General features: G+C 43.1%; 1 protein-coding gene across 5 annotated transcripts in view; it reads right to left on the bottom strand.

Annotated features, from left to right (window-relative positions):
• Positions 1-1,657: 1,657 nt before the first annotated feature.
• LEMD1 (LEM domain containing 1) overlaps positions 1,658-22,051 on the bottom strand; it is a 133,877-nt gene continuing 113,483 nt past the window's right edge. For 3 of the 5 annotated variants that reach the window (XM_069756219.1, XM_069756221.1, XM_069756222.1), the window contains 3 exons: positions 12,125-12,205; positions 9,846-9,907; positions 1,658-2,813 (listed from right to left, as the gene is read on the bottom strand). In XM_069756219.1, the coding sequence (XP_069612320.1) occupies positions 2,549-2,813; positions 9,846-9,907; positions 12,125-12,205 (408 nt within the window). In that variant the 3' untranslated portion in view covers positions 1,658-2,548. Of the gene's footprint in view, positions 2,814-9,845; positions 9,908-10,277; positions 10,371-12,124; positions 12,206-22,051 lie in introns of all 5 variants that reach the window. The other 2 variants (XM_069756223.1, XM_069756220.1) reach the window with 2 other exon arrangements.

The raw sequence follows: 22,051 nt of genomic DNA on the forward strand, positions 1-22,051 counted from the left end.
CGTCCTCTCCCTGCTCCGCGCCCACGTGCCTTACTCCCTGCCCTCTTCATCTTGGTTGACAGATAAAGATAAGCAGAAAAGTACTAAGGCCTTAGTGTGCTTATTCCTGAAATGCTCCTCCTAACAGGTGTAAGAAACACTAATGTTGTAAAGTGTGGACTAAACTTTATTATTTTTCAAATGTGGCCTACACAAATGTTAAGTTGTGTTTGGTGAACTTTACTTTTTTTTTTGTGCAGATCGGGCTACAGAGCTAGTTTAAATCACACGGAGACCGTGCAGACAGCCGTAAACGGCGCTGCAAGGCCAAAAAACCCTCCTCTAGGTTATCCTATGTAGTGTTTTTCCACTATTTAGCTGGAGACGGGTGGAAAGACACTAATAGGAATTTTTTTTTTTTAAATTTTAAACAGGCTGCACTATTTGAAAAAAAGGAAATTGTTTTTCAAGGTATGAGGCAGTAACGCACCCTGAGCTGAATCCAACCGGCTATGGCTGCACACAGACTACAGGGCGAGCTGCGCTCACACGGAGACCGTGCAGACAGCCGTAAACGGCGCTGCAAGGCCCAAAAACCCCCCCTCTAGGTTATTCTATGTAGTGTTTTTCCACAATTTAGCTGGAGACGGGTGGAAAAACACTAATAGGGAATTTTTTTTAAAATTTTTAAACAGGCTGCACTATTTGAAAGAAAGTAAAATTTTTCTCAAGGTATGAGCCAGTAACGAACTCTGAGCTGAATCCAACCAGCTATGGCTGCACACAGACTACAGGGCGAGCTGGGCTCACACGGAGACCGTGCAGACAGCCGTAAACGGCGCTGCAAGGCCCAAAAACCCCCCTCTAGGTTATCCTATGTAGTGTTTTTCCACAATTTAGCTGGAGACTGGTGGAAAAACACTAATAGGAAATTTGAGAAAAAATGTGCAGCAGGCTGCACTATGAGCAAAAAAGGACAACTGTGTGAGGCAGTGTGAACCCCCCTGAGCTGAATACAACCGGGTATATGGCTGCACACAGACTACAGAGTGAGCTGCACACACACACACACACAGAGACCTTGCAGAACGCTGTTAAAACAGCGCTGCAAGGCAAGAGCAAGGTGAACAGTGAAGAACACACAGCGTTTTGCTAAATTAGCCTTTGGAAAGGAAAATAAAGCAATTAGCTAGCTCAACTGGCCTTCAGTTAGAACACAGCGTCCTGTCCCTAACTGAAATCACAGCAGAGTGAGCGCAAAATGGCGGCAGCGTTTTTTATAGTGCAGAGTGACATCATTTCAGCAGCCAATCACAGCCTTGCCAGTACTTACATGCCCACCATGCTAAACAGGATGTGCCCACACTTCCAATCATTCCTCATTGGCTGCTGCGTTCAGTTTGAATTCTGGGAACTTCCGATTCCGGTATCCGATACGCGGGAAGTATCGGAATTCCGATACCGCAAATATCGGCCGATACCAGATACTTGCGGTATCGGAATGCTCAACACTACTGACAAGTGAATTTTAAAACTCCATCCATGGGTAGAAAGAGGAAGAAAAAAAAAAAGTGTCAGATCTATTTTTGCTTTGGATCTTACTGGGGAATGTCACATCTAAAAAGTTCCCTAAAAAGGAGAGCAAAATTATTCTTGCTTGCAAATAAAACCAAAGGCGGCAAAATAAACATAAGCTTTATTTCAACAGTGACAGAAATAATTTACCAGAGACAAGACATTGATCAGCCAAAACTGCTGGGCAGAGAAAACACAGACCCAGTGGCTAAAAACAGTGCACAACAATTTAAATTAGCAGCAAAAACACAGACCCCCAAAAAAATAACTTTGTGAAGACATCTACTGCTTTCTTAACTCAATTGTGTTCTATTACAAAACATGTAATGCCATGCAGAAACAAATGCTAAATGGGTCAAGGAACCTCACAACGTTACAGGGTTGAAACAAAACCTTGTTGACTCCATCTATGATTTATCACAAAGTTAAGACAATGTGGAGAACATTACAAAACGAGGGGTGACAGACCTTGTGCTTTTATACAACACAGAACCGGTACAAGACTTTTTTTTCTTATTTAAATCCAGTAATGTTTTATCGGATGCATAGTATTTTTTCCCCAATATTAGCAGTAGATTACAATTCTTTTTTGTAACTATTGTTCTCATTAGCAACCTTTATAAAAAGGGAAAACCAATACTTTTCTTCTGAGATATGACTTGTGTTAATACCTTTTTTGTCTCAATAGTATCAAGAATTGGTGGGGCGCCAAAACTGCCCTCTAAAAGGTGAATCCATCACTACACTGCAGGACTCAAAATTTTATATAGTGCCCTACTCTAAAACAATTCTTTTAAATGAACTTTATTTGAGCGGTCAGTGTACAGGGCCAGCATTTATCAGACTTTACAACCACTTCTAAAAAGTATGCCACCAATTCACATGAAACGTTATACAAATTGAACACAACAAGAACTGAACAATTGGGCATTGCTCCAAAACCTTTTCCACCGCTCCTTCTGGAAGAACGTAGCGATTATGTAAACATTTTACACTAAGGTTGCTGCACATCAGCAAGGTCTTCTGTAGCAGTGTCAAAAGGGTTTTCAGGACTGCTCTCCATTGTGATATATACAAGGACAACAAAAGCTACTATAAGAAAGATAACAATTTGAAGACGCACAGACAGCAGACGTTGTGGTTTTCCCTCAGTTACGGTTTTCGTTTGCTCCTGCATCCTGGCTCTAGTGACGATATCATCATATAGAAATTTAATAGGTCGACCAGCAGCCCCCTTTATAGGCTTCCTTCGTGTTGCACTGTAAATAAATTATAAGGGAATGTTAAAATGGAAAACTTAGCACACAGAAACATACTGATTAAGTAAATGCTCACGGGACTTCCAAAATCAAAATGTGACCCAATTCAATATGAGCAGCTTGCCTCATTTCCCATTTAATCCCCAATTTTCTCTTGTTAGAGGCTTTTATTATAAAAGGAATTTTCTTTTCATGATGGTTATACTTACTAATCATCTGAAAGGCTATTAAATATTATACATAAACAGTGCTCGCGTCCAAGAAACAGCAGCATGCCGGAAATCCATACAGTTTTACAGCTTTTTCAAACGTCAGTGTTTCCGATACGTGTGGTGAGAGTTTTCACACATACCAGAGACACTTGTATACATTTATCCATTCAAGTGAATTGGTCTGTGCACGTCAATGTGTTTCCACGCACCATGTGTCCATGGGCAAAACACGCTGACATGTCCGTTTTTTTTTTTTTAACAGCAGCACAGGCCGCAAAACGTCCTGCATACATGCACAGTGATGACACACGGATGAAATGAGATCTGAGTATCATCAGTGTGACACGTACCGGCAGCCTGGAAATCAGCTGTACTGTTCATAACTGTCCCCTGCTCGCGCTGAGATCAGCGTTAGCAGGGGAGAATGCTGAGAGCTGTATTCAACTGTTAACAGTGAAAGCAGGAGGCGACTCATGGGAGTATTCATCAGCCGCCGGCTGCGGTATAAATAAAAAACATAATGGGTCAGGCGTCTGCTGATGGAACTATTAATCCCATCAGACTACGCATGCTGCTGCTAATAACAGCGATAGTAGGCCTGGGGTCCCCTGTATTTTTGATAACCAGCCAAGCAAAACTAACAGGTTCGGGCTGCAACCCTCATGTATCACCTTTAGCAACATTTGAGTCATGTCCTGGCAAGGGCGACTTAAGTTAGCCCAATCTTTTGCATTGGCAGAACGAAACCAGAGAACAATGGTGGCTCTATATTCAGTCTGACATCTGCCAGGGCATACCAATATAACCCAGAAGGTATTCCAATGACTGAATGGAGCAGTGAGACCTGTAGATCTGCACAGCTCTGACTACATTAGATTGTGTAAGAACCTCTCAGGGAGGTGAGAGGTGAAGTACCTAAAAGAAGGAGAGCAATCTCTTTGTTAAGGTGAAAGACAGAACATGCTAAGGAAAAAGGAGGGTGCCGCTCTGTCCTGGAGAAGGATACAGACAGAAAAGAGACCCTCCTCAGAGCTTCCCATGAAATAAGAGATCGCGGTAAAAAATAAATAAATAAATTATATACATCACTCTTTCAGAAGGCCGAAATGGAAAGATTTCCATGTACAGCACAAAGAGATGACTGAATTGAAGGGCGTCCATGACCACATTGAGGTCCCCCATATTCAGGAAGGGTCAATCCGGTAGCCCCAAATTCATCCTACCTGGGCAGGCAACTTCCTACAAGTCAAGTTTCACTGGACCATAATCGTCAAGGCAGGAACCTGACCCTTGGGAGTCAAGGTTTGCTCAAGACAGACATGCAAAAATTAAAAAAGGAGGATATCGACATAGTAGCGCTGTCAACAGGGTCCCACCTATGAGCAAGAATCTTTCTAAATTTAATGGTAGAGACTAGTGATGAGCGAATATACGCGTTACTCAAGATTTCCCAAGTACGCTCGGGTGTCCTCAGAGTATTTTTTAGTGCTCGGAGATTTAGTTTTCATCGCTGCACCTGAATGATTTACATCTGTAAATGTAAACAGTGACGTGATATCACAGACCCTTTTTCCATAATTCTTGTCAGACAAACCTAATCTGAAAGCCTCAGACTTTCGGACTGCAGACCCAATAGTCCGAACTGTAAATTAAATGCCAGAGAAAAATCGGATAGAAGGAGATCGTTGGGAAAGGTCTATCTGGATGCTATGGGTGGTGCCTGGGGGAAGGATCGATAAAGAGCGGGAGTTTGAACGCAATCTGAAAAATCCCGAGTTTAGCAGGCATTTTAAATTTTCAGTCCAAAATAGGATAGAAGAATCCTGCCCTTATAGTTAAAGATCCAAATTCCTCTCGAATGAAGGAGTACCTTGTTCTCAGCACTGACCTGTAACCTACTGGCGGAAAATCTTGTGGAGGAGAATCTTGTGGAGGAGATTGTAGATTTTATGTTTGATGGTCTCACAAGAAGACAAACGCTCTGTCGGTCTAGGCAACACAACAAAAGGATCATCTGAACAACCTGACTTGGGACATGAAAAAGATGGACCTGGTCAGGGCTCCTATAGAAGGTGAAAGGGTGGGAACGACCTGGTTGAAAACTAGTAATCACCAGACATGGATTTCGGCATGGGACAGAGCGTCAGACAGGTGAGGGTTTATATACAATAAAACTATAGGATTAGTAATAGAGAGGTGTCTTATAGACAATACAAAGGTGACATCAATCCCACAAATATGAAGGAGCAGTAGTCCCATCATGAGATGCCAGTAACCAGAAGTAAACTTTTTACCTCCGATCACAGCTGTGGGCTCACGCTGTTATTTGACAGCGTGGGAACCGCAACGGTTTGACCGGCGGTAAATTACCACTGACCAGAAGCAGTGTTTGTCGTGCTGTCATGCATATGACAGCTTGACAAACACCCGGTGTTTGGGGAGGTCGAAACTGAACAGTAACAGACTTCCTGGTGAAGTCCATGACTGAACAGTAGGTGTTTGGTACGGACGCCAAACTTTACTGTTCGGGTTCGCCCGTCTCTAATTATGTTAAAATGAAGATGGTAGAATGGAATATCAGAATCAAATTTATAAAAGAGTAGTAGAGAAGGCTTATAATATAAAGTACAGCAACAAAAACGCATCGAAAGGGGTGTGTGTGTGTGTGTGTGTGTGTGTGTCTCTATATACACGCACATACATACATACATACATACATACAACACAGACTAAAAGTTTGGACACCTCATTTAAAGATTTTTCTGTATTTTCATGACTATGAAAATTGTACATTCACACTGAAGGCATCAAAACTATGAATTAACACATGTGGAATTATATACTTAACAAAAAAGTGTGAAGCAACTGAAATTATGTCTTATATTCTAGGTTCTTCAAAGTAGCCACCTATTGCTTTGATGACTGCTTTGCACACTCTTGGCATTCTCTTGATGAGCTTCAAGAGGTAGTCACCGGGAATGGTTTTCACGTCACAGGTGTGCCCTGTCAGGTTTAATAAGTGGGATTTCTTGCCTTATAAATGGGTTTGGGACCATCAGTTGTGTTGTGCAGAAGTCTGGTGGATACAAAGCTGATAGTCCTACTGAATAGACTGTTAGAATTTGTATTATGGCAAGAAAAAACACAGCTAAGTAAAGAAAAACGAGTGGCCATCATTACTTTAAGAAATGAAGGTCAGTCAGTCCAAAAAATTGGGAAAACTTTAAAAGTGTCCCCAAGTGCAGTGGCAAAAACCATCAAGCGCTGCAAAGAAACTGGCTCACATGAGGACCGCCCCAGGAAAGGAAGACCAAGAGTCACCTCTGCTTCTGAGGATAAGTTTATCCAAGTCACCAGCCTCAGAAATCGCAGGTTAACAGCAGCTCAGATTAGAGACCAGGTCAATGCCACACGGAGTTCTAGCAGCAGACACATCTCTACAACAACTGTTAAGAGGAGACTTTGTGCAGCAGGCCTTCATGGTAAAATAGCGGATAGGAAACCACTGCTAAGGACAGGCAACAAGCAGCAGAGACTTTTTGGGGCTAAATAACACAAGGAATGGACATTAGACCAGTGGAAATCTGTGCTTTGGTCTGAGGAGTCCAAATTTGAGATCTTTGGTTCCAACCACCGTGTCTTTGTGCGACGCAGAAAAGGTGAACTGATGGGCTCTATATGCCTGGTTCCCACCGTGAAGCATGGAGGAGGAGGTGTGATGGTGTGGGGGTGCTTTGCTGGTGACACGGTTAGGGATTTATTCAAAATTGAAGAAATACTGAACCAGCATGACTACCACAGCATCTTGCAGCGGCATGCTATTCCATCCGGTTTGCGTTTAGTTGGACCATCATTTATTTTTCAACAGGACAATGACCCCAAACACACCTCCAGGCTGTGTAAGGGCTATTTGACCAAGAAGGAGAGTGATGGGGTGCAACGCCAGATGACCTGGCCTCCACAGTCACCAAACCTGAACCCAATCAAGATGGTTTGCGGTGAGCTGGACCAAAGAGTGAAGGCAAGACGGCCAACAAGTGCTAAGCATCTCTGGGAACTCCTTCAAGATTGTTGGAAGACCATTCCCGGTGACTACCTCTTCAAGCTCATCAAGAGAATGCCAAGAGTGTGCAAAGCAGTCATCAAAGCAAAAGGTGGCTACTTTGAAGAACCTAGAATATAAGCCATAGCAAGAAAGTGTGAAACAACTGAAATTAAGTATATAATTCCACATGTGTTAATTCATAGTTTTGATGCCTTCAGTGTGAATGTACAATTTTCATAGTCAGGAAAATACAGAAAGATCTTTAAATGAGAAGGTGTGTCCAAACTTTTGGTCTAATATATATCTACTATATAATTGTCTAAGGGTCACTGCCGTCTTTCTGTCCTTCTGTCTGTCTGTCACGGATATTCATTGGTCGCGGCCTCTGTTTGTCATGGAAATCCAATCGCTGATTGGTTGTGGCTGTATTGCCGCGACCAATCAGCGACGGGCACAGTCCGGAAGAAAATGGCCGCTCCTTACTCCCCGAAGTCAGTGCCCGGCGCCCGCATAGTCCCCTCCGGTCACCGCTCACACAGGGTTAATGGCGGCGGTAACGGACCGCGTTATGCCGCGGGTAACGCACTCAGTTACCGCCGCTATTAACCCTGTGTGTCCTCAACTTTTTACTATTGATGCTGCCTTTGCGGCATCAATAGTAAAAAAAATGTAATGTTAAAAATAATAAAAAAACAAAAAACCTGCTATACTCACTGTTATGACCTGGTGGTCAGGACAATAATGGACCTGGTGGTTAAGAGCACACGGAATGACCTGATAGTTACTAATAATAAGGACGAGCTCTGGGACGTGGGAATTCTGCTGACCGCAATCCCTAATCCTATCATGCACACTAGAAATAGCCGTGGATTGCGCCTAACGCTCCCTATGCAACTCGGCACAGCCTAAGGAACTAGCTAGCCCTGAAGATAGAAAAATAAAGCCTACCTTGCCTCAGAGAAATTCCCCAAAGGAAAAGGCAGCCCCCCACATAATGACTGAGTAAAGATGAAAATACAAACACAGAGATGAAATAGATTTAGCAAAGTGAGGCCCGACTAACTGAACAGACTGAGGATAGGAAAGGTTGCTTTGCGGTCAGCACAAAAACCTACAAAAAGACCACGCAGAGGGCGCAAAAAGACCCTCCGCACCGACTCACGGTGCGGAGGCGCTCCCTCTGCGTCCCAGAGCTTCCAGCAAGCAAGACAACAATAAAAATAGCAAGCTGGACAGGAAAATAGCAAACCAAAGAAAAACAAGCAGGAACTTAGCTTCTGCTGGGAAGACAGGTCACAAGAACGATCCAGGAGTGAACTAGACCAATACTGGAACATTGACAGGTGGCATGGAGCAAAGATCCAAGTGGAGCTAAATAGAGCAGCCAGCTAACGAATTAACCTCGTCACCTGTGGAAGGAAACTCAGAAACACCCACCAGAGGAAGTCCATGGACAGAACCAGCCGAAGTACCATTCATGACCACAGGAGGGAGCCCGACAACAGAATTCACAACAACTCACCCTCCGTAGTCCGCCGAGTCGCTCGCGCCTGCCGCCATTCTCGTGAGACCGCTAAGTCTTCTGGGTAATTTCGCAATGCATCCTGGGAACGGAAGATGGCGGCAGCCGCGCGCCCATCGCCGTTGGATCCCAGGGGGTGAGTATGTAACTATTTTTTTTTTAACAGGGATATGTGCCCACACTGCTAAATACTGTGCGGGCTACATGGCTGCTATATACTACGTGGGCAGTACTACATACTACATGGCTGCTATATACTACGTGGACAGTACTATATACTACATGGCTGCTATATACTACGTGGGCAGTACTATATACTACATGGCTGCTATATACTACGTGGGCAGTACTATATACTACATGGCTGCTATATACTACGTGGGCAGTATTATATACTACATGGCTGCTGTATACTATGTGGCCTGTGTTAGATACTGCGTGGGCTGCGTTATATACAACGCATTGGGTATTCAACAACATGTATGTATGTATATAGCAGCCACATACTATATAGCACAGGCCACGTACTATTTGTATGCTATATACTACATGGCTCCTATATACTACGTGGCCTGTGCTATATAGTATGTGGCTGCTATAATACTAGAATACCCGATGCGTTAGAGTCGAGCCACCATCGTGTGTGTGTGTGTGTGTGTGTGTGTGTGTGTGTGTGTGTGTGTATGTGTGTATATATATATATATATATATATATATATATATATATATATATATATATATATATATATATATATATATATATATATATATATATATATATATATATATATATATATATACACACACACTTACACAGCGCCTGTTAATAAGGTCAATAGTGCAAGACATACAATGTTCTGTATGTGCCAAATGCGACCACTTAGATCTCTATGGACAGATCAAATGCCGGAGGCAGACAGATAGCAGCACAGAGTATCCTATCGTTGTGATTAGTAAAGAGCCAGACAATCTATCCCACTGAAGAGACAAAATGGTCTTTAAATCTAAAGAAGCCAGTTCATCTTACCTGAGCACCCCGAGTAGGAAAAAAAAACCAAATCAATATGGAAGTCAAAGAAAGTGCATAGACACCATGGTTTTAAGGGATTATTATTTGTATTTCAGTGATCTTTCTCTGTCCTCCTATACCCAACTGTGTCAGACAACTTGTCATTGCCTTCATTATATTCTAGCAATTTATCTCTATTAGGTAGAGAGCTGTAAAACAAAAAACGATCTTCTGAATTAATTACCTCATTCCTAGGGCAGACTGGGACAGCAGATCCGAAAAGTCGTCAGGAGAGGCGCCATCCTGCTGTCGATACATGAAGCATAAATAATTGAAGACTAAAAATTACAAACTAGCGTCCCATTTTACAAACTCACAAGGCAAAGCAATAAATAAGACCTACCCATGACAATTCTGCATAACAGGGTGAAGAAAAAAAAAAATGGTAGAATTAAACTTAAACCCAACTAACGCCACAAGTAGTATGTGCCACCTTGTGTACAAAGAAATAAAAAGCGGTGCACGGTCAACTAACAACGAAGCGCAAATCACCCATGTGACCAGAAATAAAATTAACCCATCACTGAAAATGACCACCTAACCAGATATTATGTTACAATGAAAAGTGCAGTAGGAAGAAGGTGCCCACAGTCATGGCAGTAGGAGAGGTCATTGCCTGGAGCCTGCTCGGCTTTGTAAAGACGCAGGCCTTGGGTGTGTTAGCCGGAGCTCTGTAGGTCATGGTGATCTTGTCCGCTGTAACTTTTTCCTGACAAACACAAACCCTATTATTAGGTTTATCCAATACAATCACCTGAGCTTCATGAAGCTAGAAACACTTGTGAACCTGTGATGTGCTTTGTGGTACAGTTTGACTTTGTACCAAAATACTTTCTAATGTTATAGAATTCTGGAAGTTGAGAAAAATTGTATGACTCCAAAAGAAAAAAAAAATTGTTATAGCACCCATTTTTTATTACTGCTAAAATGGGAAATGACTGCACTTACCCAAAACACTGTGCAATTCTAGTGATCCCAAATTAATACTTTGCTTTGTTTTAGTGTCTAAAAAGATTCAGCTCTTCATTAAATGTAAAATTATTGCTTTTTTGTTGTCATTTTCAGAGATAAAACATTTTATTTTTCGATCAATGAAGCTGCATGAAGGCTTGTTTGTTTGGTTATTCTTTTGCAAGGCGAGCTGACCTTTTTATTGATACAGTTTACATTTTGATTGGTTTTCAATGCATTTTTCCCCAATTTGTGACATGAAACTGAAAAAGCAATTTTGGGGTTTTGATTTTCCTTTCCTCTTTATGGCATTTACTGTAGAGAGGATTAATTCAGCTCACATTTTGATCATTCAAACTTATGGGCTCGGCAAAACAAAATATGCTTTTTTTAAAAATTTCTTTAGTTTTAAACTGGGAAAAAAAAGCGGGTGAATCAAACTTCTACAAAAATTTTTAGCCCCTTTAGGGGACTTGACCTTGCAAGTGTAGCAGTACAGTATTGCGGTGTATATTGAAAATCATGGTCTCCTATGACTGGAGTACCAAGAAGGCAAAAACGGGGACCGTCAGCAGGCCCATGATCAGGGTTGCAGTGAGGCAGATTGATGCCCGCAATGACACCCGCCTGGGATTGAGTTGTTTAAATGTTGCTGTAAAACACAGCCAGCACTTGGCGTTGGTGGAACAGCCAAGCCTGGTCCATATTCCCGCCCTCGATACGAGATATAAGTTTGGTTACACATCGGGGAGGTCTAATCTACCTAGAATCCTCTTCTAGAATTTGCTGGTAGCAACTGATCTTCCCTGAGAACAAAAGGATCAGGTTTGTTGAAATCTAACTGCCCGATCCATTCCTATGCACAGCTGCCATTGGATGTGGCAAACTCTAATATACATTAGATTAATGGCACATGACCATCTAATGTGTATAGCCTCCTTAAGAGGGGTGTCCACTAGTTGGACAACTTCTCAAATGCTATATTCCCACTTCTAAAATAACAGCCTATACGGTGAGGGCGCAGTTCCAGCAGCGTCGACACCTGGTGTTTGGGGGCTCGTATGACATTATGTCACATGAGACCTGCAGCCAACCAGCAGCTGCTCCATTCTGACATATCTGACAATCAGAGGAAGTCCGAGCAGCAACAGCAACTTCACATTCTTCCTGGTGTCAGTTTCATCCAAAGACAAAGCGGTTGCTGATTGACTGCAGAGTTTGCATGACATAAGGGAGAGCAGTCCCCAACATTGCTGGAATGGCGTCCACACTGGAGGAGAGTAGAAGGTAATATAGAAATTGAGGATGGGTTTTCCGAGTTGTGGAAAATCCCTCTAATGCCTAGCATTTCTTTAAGCAGACAAAGTATAGCATTTACAAGTATAAATGCTGCAATAAAAAAAGTTTTTTTTCCCTTTTTCATTCTTTGGAAACATTGCCATGCCTGCCAAAGTGGAAGAATAGCTCCCTTAGGGTGTTGATAATAAAGTCTGGCTGTAGATGCATTAGTACCTGGCTTTTGGAAGTCAAATTCTTGTTTTCCTGTCCGTTTCTGCAGTCTGTTGTCTGATTTAATGACGGCCTTCTTTCCATCTGCTCAGACACATGGTTGCAGAATTAAAATATGCTAATATGGTCTAAACAAAAAACTATTACCGTGGCTATACCCAAGAAAGCTATGCAATATACAACATAGATGCAGCATTACAGATCTGTCAGCAGTTCCTATATCGGCTAGACTACCCAACATAATTGTCCTCTGTTCAGGGAAACAAACTTTTTGGGGGCCTGCGACTTAACCCTGCTGTTCTGTTCGGTCTGGGGAGACCTATTTTGAACTTTGGTATTTTTTGGGGTGTTCAAGATGCGGTTCTGAAACTTGTGGTTGATTGACTTAAATGAGGATGGGTCAGTCGGCCACGGGTTTCAGAGCCGCATCTTGAATATTTTAAAGAATATTGAAGTTCAAAGTCGGTCATTTTTGACCAACAGAACAGCAGGGTTAAAGGAAACAAGTCATTTACAAACAGATTACCTAAAGACATAGGTGTAATCTGCAAATAAATAGAGTTCAAATCATGTCTGCCAGGTTTACTGGAACAGCAGCTACATGGTTAAAATGAAATTCTATTCTCCCAGCAGCCGCTCATCGGGATGGTGCAGGGAGCGGTTACATCACAGCTTACTACAAAAAGAGCGCAATTCATCACTCCCCCTGCACATTGATTGACAGACCATTTTTAAGTGTGTGTACAGAGAAGGATGTCAGGAAATTATTACAGCACGCTCATAGTATAGTAAGTGGTGACAAAGCGAGAGGCTGCAGGGAGAATACAGGTTAATTTGCTGCCTGTAGCCAATGTTCTTGTAAGCTTGCTTGTAGTGATGAGCGAGCGGGATATCAAAGCATGCTCTGGTGTTATCCGAGTATCATGGGTGTGCTTGAATAATATGTTTGAGTCCCCATGGCTGATAGACAGCAGCAACACATGCATGATTTGCCCTTTTTGTTAGGCAATCCCACATGTGTTGCGCCTGTTAGAACAATCATGCAGCTGCAGAAACTTTAACATATTATCAGAGCACACCAGAGATATTCGAATAACACCAAGGCATGCTCTGATAACATGTGAGCACGTTCGCTCATCACTAGACATATAAACACTATTTACCTGCAGATTACAACTCTGTCTGCAGGTAAATAGGGTTTCTGGAGGGGACAGGTTCTCTATATATCGTTTATCCTCAGGGCTTGTGCAGAGGGCCAGATTCTGTCGTGCAAGAGAATTTAGTCCATTCTAAAAATGACGCTCTGATCAATCTTTGATCATAGTTTGATCCGAGTGTCAGCATAATGTGATCCAATTTGCGTAGATGAAAGAAACTGAGCACACTGAGGAGAAGATGGAAAAACGGTAATTAGACCTACCAGTGATTGTATTTCCAGGAATCCATCCTGACAGCACCCTGGAGGACGTCCTTCTTATGCGTCATGGGACAGGAAACACGAGAGGTTAAAAGGACCCTCCCCCTACCAACCTTCAGTGCTTTTCAAAGTAACACCTCTAGATGGATGCAAAAATAAGGTTTATTATAACAAATTAACCAGTCATACAAGTGTTACATCACATGAGTATCAAGAATATACATTAGGGAGGGGAACTAGCCGTGCTGTCAGGATGGATTCCTGGAAATACAATTACCTGTAGGTCTAATTACCATTTTCCAGGTCACCACCTGACAGCACCCTGGACAAACACCAAAGAAGAATGGTATTTAGGGTGGGACTACTGCTTGAAGTACCTTCCTACCAAAAGCTAACTGAGCTCTTACTACATCTAGCTTGTAATGTTTCGCATAGGTTCTAAGGCTGGACCAGGATGCCGCACTGCAGATTTGTTCTGCCATAGCCTCCCCCTTTCTCCGCCCACGACGTGGCCACGCCTTAGATGAATGGGCCCTAAGGTTAACCGGGGAGGTTTTTCCCTGTGCTTCATAAGCTGAACTGATTGTAGACCTTATCCACATCGCAATGGTAGCTTTAGATGCTTTTTTCCCCTTAGTCAGTCCTCTGAACTGGACAAACAGGTTGTTATACTGTCTCCAGGGTCTAGTTAAATCAAGGTACCTGAGTACCGTTTCCCTAACATCCAAAGTATGGAAATACCTTTCCATTAGATTTTTAGGGAACTGAAAACGATGGCAAGACGATTTCCTGATTCATATTAGAATTTGAGACAACTTTAGGGGTGAAGGCTGGGTCGAGACTCAAGACTAGTCTATCATTGAAAGTTTGTAAATACGGGTTCTGTACTGATAGAGCCTGTAATTCCCCCAGTCTTTTTGCCGACGTAATCGCCACTAAGAATGCCGTTTTTAGGGAAAGCTTTCTGATCTCTATGTCCCCCGCTACATCCCATGGCTTTTCGCATAGAACATGAAGGACTAGGTTAAGATCCCACAGTGGCAGCGATCTCCTGCTGCTGCTGCTATTTGGACCCTCAACGTACTAGGTCTAAGCCCTTTCCTGAATCCTGACTACAGAAAATCAACGATCTTGGGATCATCAGTGTCAACTGTAATCTCACAAAAACTGCAAAATCGTTTCCATATTAGATAGCCAACGTTACCGGTTTTCTACTGGCTTGGAGGGTAAAGATAACATCATGACGATAGTCCTTTTGTTTTTAGGAACTGCCGTTCAGGATCCAGGCTGCCAACCCAAGAGCTTCTGGTGTAGAACTGGGCCTTGATGAAGAAGATCCTTTCTTTCAGGTAACAGGAGGGGTTTCTCTTCTGATAACTTCTTTAGTAAGGGGAACCAACTCCTCTTCGGCCAATGGGGTGCTATAAGAATGACTTTAGCTTGGTCTTCGCAGATTTTCCTGAGCGTTCTTGGAATCAATGCTAAAGGAGGGAATGCATACAGTAACCTGTTACTCCAGGGATGTGAGAAAGCATCGATCCCTGCCGGGCTTTCCCAAAGATTTCGAGAGTAGAAGGTTCTGACTTTCGCGTTCCGCTTGGAATCGAATAGGTCCACCTCCGGCTTCCCCCAGCGATGACTTCGTTGTTGAGTTCCCACTCTGTCGGGACCACACTTCTCCTGCTTAGGAATTCCGCTAACTGATTTTTGGAACCTTCCAGATGTACTGCAGAGATTGACAGTACAGACTTTTCCGCCCATCTAAAGATCTGTTCTGCCAGGCCTTGCAATGCCATATGTCTTGGACCGCCTTGATGATGAAGGAAGGCTACAGTTGTTGTATTGTGCGAAAAGACTTTTACATGCCTGTTCTTTACCAAGGACTGGGCGGCTGCTAAGACCTTCCAGACTGCATGCAGCTCCCTGTAGTTCGATGATCTCTTGCTGTCCTTCTTTCCCCAACGTCCCTGGAAATACCTTCCCTGGACGTGGCCCCCCCCCAGCCCTGCTGGCTTGCGTATGTCATATCCGATATACTTGGATTTTGAAGCCATGGCACACCAACCTGAAGATTTCTGGGAAGCATCCACCATGTTAAGGATGTTTAGACCTGAAGAGAGCCTCAGTTCCTGACTTAGCGAGTTTTGTTTTCTGTTCCAAGACGCAAGGACCTCCTGCTGTAATCACCGAGAATGAAATTGGCTCCAGTTCACGCAAGGATTGCAGGCAGTCATCAGTCCTAAAACCTTCATTATGTCTCTGATAGAATTCCGGCTTCAGGTAAATTGATGGACTTTTGCTATTATGCTATTTAGCCTCTTCTCTGGTAGGTAAGATATTCTTGCATCCAAATCCAGTATAAATAACTAAGAATTTTATTTTTGACTTGGGTACCAGATTCGACTTTGTCCAGTTTATGATCCATCCTAGACTTTCCAGTGTGAAGATGAGGGATTGACAGTAGACCCTCAGCTGGACTGTGGAGTCTGCTGCTATTAGAAAGTCGTCTAAATAAGGGATCACCATAAAGTCCCGATTTCTTAGATAGGCCACGACTTCTACCATGAGTTTTGTAAAAACCCTGGGGGCTGACGCTAGACCGAAGGGTAGGCAGCGGAATTGGTAATGGTAGATTTTTCCCTCCATTTTTACCGCAAACCTCAAAAACTTTTGATGGTCTGGGTGAATTGGTACATGGTAGTATGCACTATTTAGATCCAGAGTACACATTACCACGCCTTTTCCTAGAAGAGGAATAGTTAACCGAATTGACTCCATTTTGAATCTTTTATATGTTACCAATTTGTTTAAGTGTTTTAAATTTATTATTGTTCTTGACTCTCCCGATAGTTTTATTATTGAGAAGAGATTTGAGTAGTGACCTCTGTGATGGCGTCATTTTCTCCGGTAGTTAGACCCCGAACCTGAGTAGCTCGAGTCCTTGTTTTTGAACCTGCTCTCTCCCCCTTTTTGATAACTCCATCTACCCTGCTTCCCTTTCCCCCCTGTAATCTGGCTTTTGATTATAGCAGGGTCTACGAAAGGGCTGAAATCTTTTAGGCTTGTCTTCAGGGAACCCTTTCTTTACATCTGAGGTCTTCTCCAAAATATCAACGAGGACAGGTCCGAAGACTCTGCCCACTGAAAAGGGTACACAACAAAGTTTGTTCTTAGAATGCATATCTCCTGACCAGCTCTTGAGCCAAATAGCTCTTCTATCTGTATTGGATAGGGATTGACTCCTAGCCACGAACCTTACTGATTCTGCAGAAGCATCTGCTAAAAAAAAAGTGGTTGCTAGTTTTAACAGAGGGAGAGATTTTAAAATAGTTTCCCTAGGAGTTTTAACTGACAACTGATCTTGGAGATCATCTATCCACAGGTGCATGGAGCGAGCCACTGATGTCGCCGCTATATTAGCTCCTATGATTGCCGCTGAACTTTCCCAGGCCCTTTTTAAAATGCCATCTGCCTTCCTATCCATGGGCTCTTTTAGGTTAGGGATGTCTATTTTAGGAATGTCCACCCATGCCTTGACCTCTTCTGGGTCAAAAGGTAAGCGGAGTCTAAAGTCCTTGGGAATGGTTAGTCTTTTTTCCACCTCCTCCCATTCCTCTAAAATCATGGAGCGGATATGAGAGTTTATCAGAAAGACCTCAGAAGTCTGGGAGCGTAACCCCCCAAACATTTCATCTTGTACCGAACACAATCGGTTGAGGCTCTTCAATTTGCATAGTATGCCTTACTGCCTCTAAAAGTTCTCCTGTGTCTGCAGCGGAAAACAAGTATCTTCTTCCTTTCTCTGGAAACTCTCTACTTTCCTCCTCCTCCTCCAGATCTGAGTCAGAAAGGGACGAGTCCACTGAGGAAACCTTCTCTAGGCCTCTTCCTGGATCTTTCTGAAGGTGACGGTTGAGGGGGAACCAAGCCTGATATAGAAGCTTGAACTTCCTCTCTTATAATGGCTCTCATATTAGACATAAGAGAAGTCTGCTCTTCTACTATAATCTTGCAGGCGCATGCCTCACATAGGGCTTTCTGCCAGGCATCTTTCAGCTTAGCTGCACAGTTAGGGCATTTCCCATTTTTGCTGGGCTTCTTTATGGTCTTTTCTGGTAAAGAAGAGCCCTACAAAATATATAATTGCCACTACTACTGTAGAATTATGCTGCCATAGAATTCTAGAGCTACCGCCCTATTACTTACATGTCCGAGGACCTCCTGCCCTGCATCAGACCTAGATGCGTCCTACATGGTAGAATGAGGATCGCATGCACCACAGCCCCTCATCCCTGTATGCTTCCTGGTTGCTTCTGCTCCTGCGCGATCCGACTGCTCCAGAAGTGTTCTCCATGGAGAAAACTGACGCCCGCCCCCCTCAACCGCGAACCGGAAGTGACACGCGGCCGGAACTTGAGAACGGTGTATCGTAAGCAGAGTTCCCCTGGAAAGGCCGCTTGAAGATCCGTGATCAGCAGAGGTGATCCGGAGCATCAATACCATAGGGGGTGCGATGGAAGGGTTCAGAGCCCCTGCAGGGGAAAGCGACCCTCGGACCAGGAGCAGCGCTGCACTGGTAGGCAGAGGGACCCTCGGGCAGGTGTCGGCCTGCGGGTGCCTCATGGCGAGAAGCGGAGCCCCCCGATCCACACCTCCCGCACAGAACGGTCAGTCTCCTCTCGTCCGTTCCTATCAATCATGGGACAGGAAAAACACTGAAGGGTGGTATAGGGGGAGGGTCCTTTTAACCTCTCGTGTTTCCTGTCCCATGACGGATAAGAAGGATGTCCTCCAGGGTGCTGTCAGGTGGTGACCTGGAAAGAAAATTTCTCCATTGTGTCAGTCCGTGGAAATTGGACCACAGTCAGATGTCAGAGTGCATCCGATGATTTGCATGCACTCATTGACTTGCATGACCAAGTGCAACCTGAATGTCGGATTAAACTCTGACACGTAGTGATTTTTTCCTCAGACAGTTTGTCCGAGGAAAAATAATTGGACATCTAATCGGCCCCATAAACTAACATTGGTCCGGGTGGCATCCGATGTTTGGTCGGATCCCACTTGGACTGATAATATGGCTGTCTACACGGCCCCAAGGACAAGTGATCAATGTTTGATTAGAGTAGATTTGGCGTTACCTTTAATCATGTCACAGAAAGTCTAACGCTGGCGTCAAAGAACTGCCGATTGGTGGTTGCTTGCTGTCCAGTTTAGACAAGCCAACTGCACTTCCATGAGCACAGAATGATTGTTCTGTGGGCTTAAATCAAATTTTAGGCTTGCCAAGGATGAGGTGCTGCCATGATTGTTTTTAAGCCAGCGATTAAAGAGTATTGCATATTTGACAGGTGATCGGCAGCCTATGTAAATTCAGCTTAAAACAAATGCCTCTTTCCTTAGCATTCAAGAAGCTGCACTATATTAGAGAAGTTGGAGATGGCTTTGGTCTTAAAGAGTTAAAGGAAGGGAAGGGGGCAGATGTATGAAGAGGTTGTCTGGTTGCCAAACAACTAACAACCCCCTTAATCATATAGACGGATCATTATTAAATTTTCCAACACAATAATAATTGCTATGCTCAAAACCAATGAAACATTATGGCTGCCTAAAACCATATATTTAATTCTGGAAAATACCACAGTGAACCAAACAAGACTGAAGCACTGATCAGAGGATACATGGCTCCTAGTGCAGAACTGTACAGCTGTCATGCACTTCAATACAGGTTTCATCTAACTTAACTTCCTAGTGCTGAGCCAATTTTAATCTTAATGACCGGGCCAAATTTTTGAAGATTTTTGAAGTGAGAACAACTCACTATAAAGAGTCAGATAGAGACACTTTGGACTCAATTTGGCATTTGGTACGGTGGTGTCCATCTTTTTAGGTGTGCACAGAACTGTGGTCAACCATACTTGTGTGCTAAAAATACACCTAAAATGATGGGACACCGCCAGAACAGAGAAGAGTGACTCCATGTGCCTCAAAAGTGAGTGGTTCCGTCTGAATCACATTTATTGGTATTTACAAGGAAACCCCGATGTAAGCACTCAGTGGAGAGCGCAGGATAAATTTGTGTAGCGCTATATTCCGATTTTTGGAAGATAGAATGAACAACGACAGCAGTACAAGAATATTTTTTATTTTTATTTTTGCGAGGTTCACTCTATGGTATAAGTAATAAGATGGCTTTATTCTTCGGGTCGGTGCGATTACAGCAATATCAGATTAATATATGCTTTTTATTTTTTGGCAAACATCAGTATGAAGGCTTATTTTTTGCGCAGAGAGATGGAGATTTTTTTGGTACCATTTAGTGCACATAGCACTTCTTGACAGCTTTTTATTTCAATTTTTTTTTGTATTATACAAAGAATAAACCAAATCTAGCAATTCAATTATTGTTTTAATTTTTTTTCCCCCCACAGTTCACCATGTGGTAAAAGTGATAAAATCGATTTATTCTTCAGCTCAATACGATTAGCGATATCAGATTTCTATCCTTATTTTATGCTTTGCTACTTTTTACACACTAAAGACAATATTTTACAAAAACTGATTTGTTTTGCATCCCCATACTCAGAGCTGTAACTTATTTTTTTGCTGAATGAGCCATATAAGGGCTCGTTTTTTGCCAGATAATTTGGCGTTTTCATTTATACCATTTTTGTTTTACATACCGTATATACTTGAGTATAAGCCGACCCGAATATAAGCCAACCCCCCTAATTTTGCCACAAAAAACTGGGAAAACTTATTGACTCGAGTATAAGCCTAGGGTAGGAAATGCAGCAGCTACCGGTGAATTTCAAAAATAAAAATAGATGCTCCATACCGTTCATTATTGCCCCATAAGATGCTCCATATAATGCTGTGCCACATATAATGCTCCATACATTTCATTATTGCCCCATAGATGCTCCATATAAAACTGTGCCACATATGATGCTTCATACATTTCATTATGGCCCCATAGATGCTCCATATAAAGCTGTGCCATATATAATGCTCTGCACCGTTCATTATGGCCCCATAGATGCTCCATATAAAGCTGTGCCACATAGAATGCTCTGCACCGTTCATTATGGCCCCATAGATGCTCCATATAAATCTGTGCAATATATAATGCCGCTGCTGCAATTAAAAAAAAAAAAAAAGTGACATACTCACCTCTCTTGCTGCCCGCAGCTCCTCAGCGTCCCATCTCGGCGTCTCTCCGCACTTACTGTTCAGGCAGAGGGCGGGAAGACGGAGCGGCGCCCGGCGGGTGGAACGTGGACAGGTAAATATTTAATACTCACCTGCTCCTGGCGTCCCTGGCTCCTTATCCCGGACAGATGGTCTCCGGGTGCCGCAGCCTCTTCCTCTGTCAGCGGTCACTGGCACCGCTCATTACAGGAATGAATATGCGGCTCCACCCCTATGGGAGTGGAGTCCATATTCATAACTTTAATGAGCGGTACCACGTGACCGCTGAACAGGGGAAGAGCTGCGGCACCCGAAGACCATGGGACAGGCAGGGGGAGCGTCAGGAGCCCCGGTGAGTATGCGACAGTCCTCTCTCCCCCTCACCCGCCGACCCTGCCGCCGACCATGACTATAAGCCGAGAGGGGCACTTTCAGTCCAAAAATTTGGGCTGAAAATCTCGGCTTATACTCAAGTATATAAGGTATGTCTTTTTGATTGCTTTTTATTCCATTTTTTGTGTCAGTATGATGAAAGTGTGACATTTTTTGTGAGTTTTTTTTTTTTGTTTTTTTCCCCAAAGTGTTCGCCATACAGAACAAATAACATGCCAGTTTTATAGATTGCGGCGATACGTTTACATTATGTACTTTTTATTTTTGTTTTAACAAATGCTGTTTCGCCACTAAAAATGCAGCTTTTTGTGATTTGTGTGCGCTCTGTGTGTTAGGTTTTTTATGTAATTTTTTTTTTTCAGTAGTACCACTGTAGGACATGTATATTTTTTTCTTTGAAAGATAGTCTCATGCATTGCAGTACTCATGTACTGCAGAGTCGGAGACCTGTCGGTTTCTAACTGACAGAGCCTGTAAGACCCTGCTTATAGCTGGATCGAACAGGCCACTATACCCTAGAGTCATCAGATGACCTCAGGGTACCATGGCAACGATCGACACCCGCGATAATGAAGCAGAGGGGTTGATCATGTCAAAGGGGGCCTTTTAACCCCCTTTTAAGCACTTGGATACCGCTGTCAAGTATTTAAGGGGTTAATTGGCCCCCCATTTGCTCCAAAACTGACTAGGGAAATACTGAAGGGTGTCAGCTGCTATGTACAGCTATGGGGCGCTATTCACTTATTCCTGACCGTCTTTTTTCAAACAGCAATCTGGAATAAAGCCCTCCTCTTTTATATTTTTAACCCTCATTGTACTTATACGAAAAAAATTAAAATGTAAAATAATAAAATGTACCGAATTCAGAAAAAAATATTTAGAAGTTACTTTGCTCTAGTTCCAGAGATAGAACCGACATATGCCACAGA

The sequence above is a fragment of the Ranitomeya imitator genome, chromosome 3 (assembly GCF_032444005.1).
Source record: "Ranitomeya imitator isolate aRanImi1 chromosome 3, aRanImi1.pri, whole genome shotgun sequence".
In the NCBI taxonomy this organism is placed as follows: domain Eukaryota; kingdom Metazoa; phylum Chordata; class Amphibia; order Anura; family Dendrobatidae; genus Ranitomeya; species Ranitomeya imitator.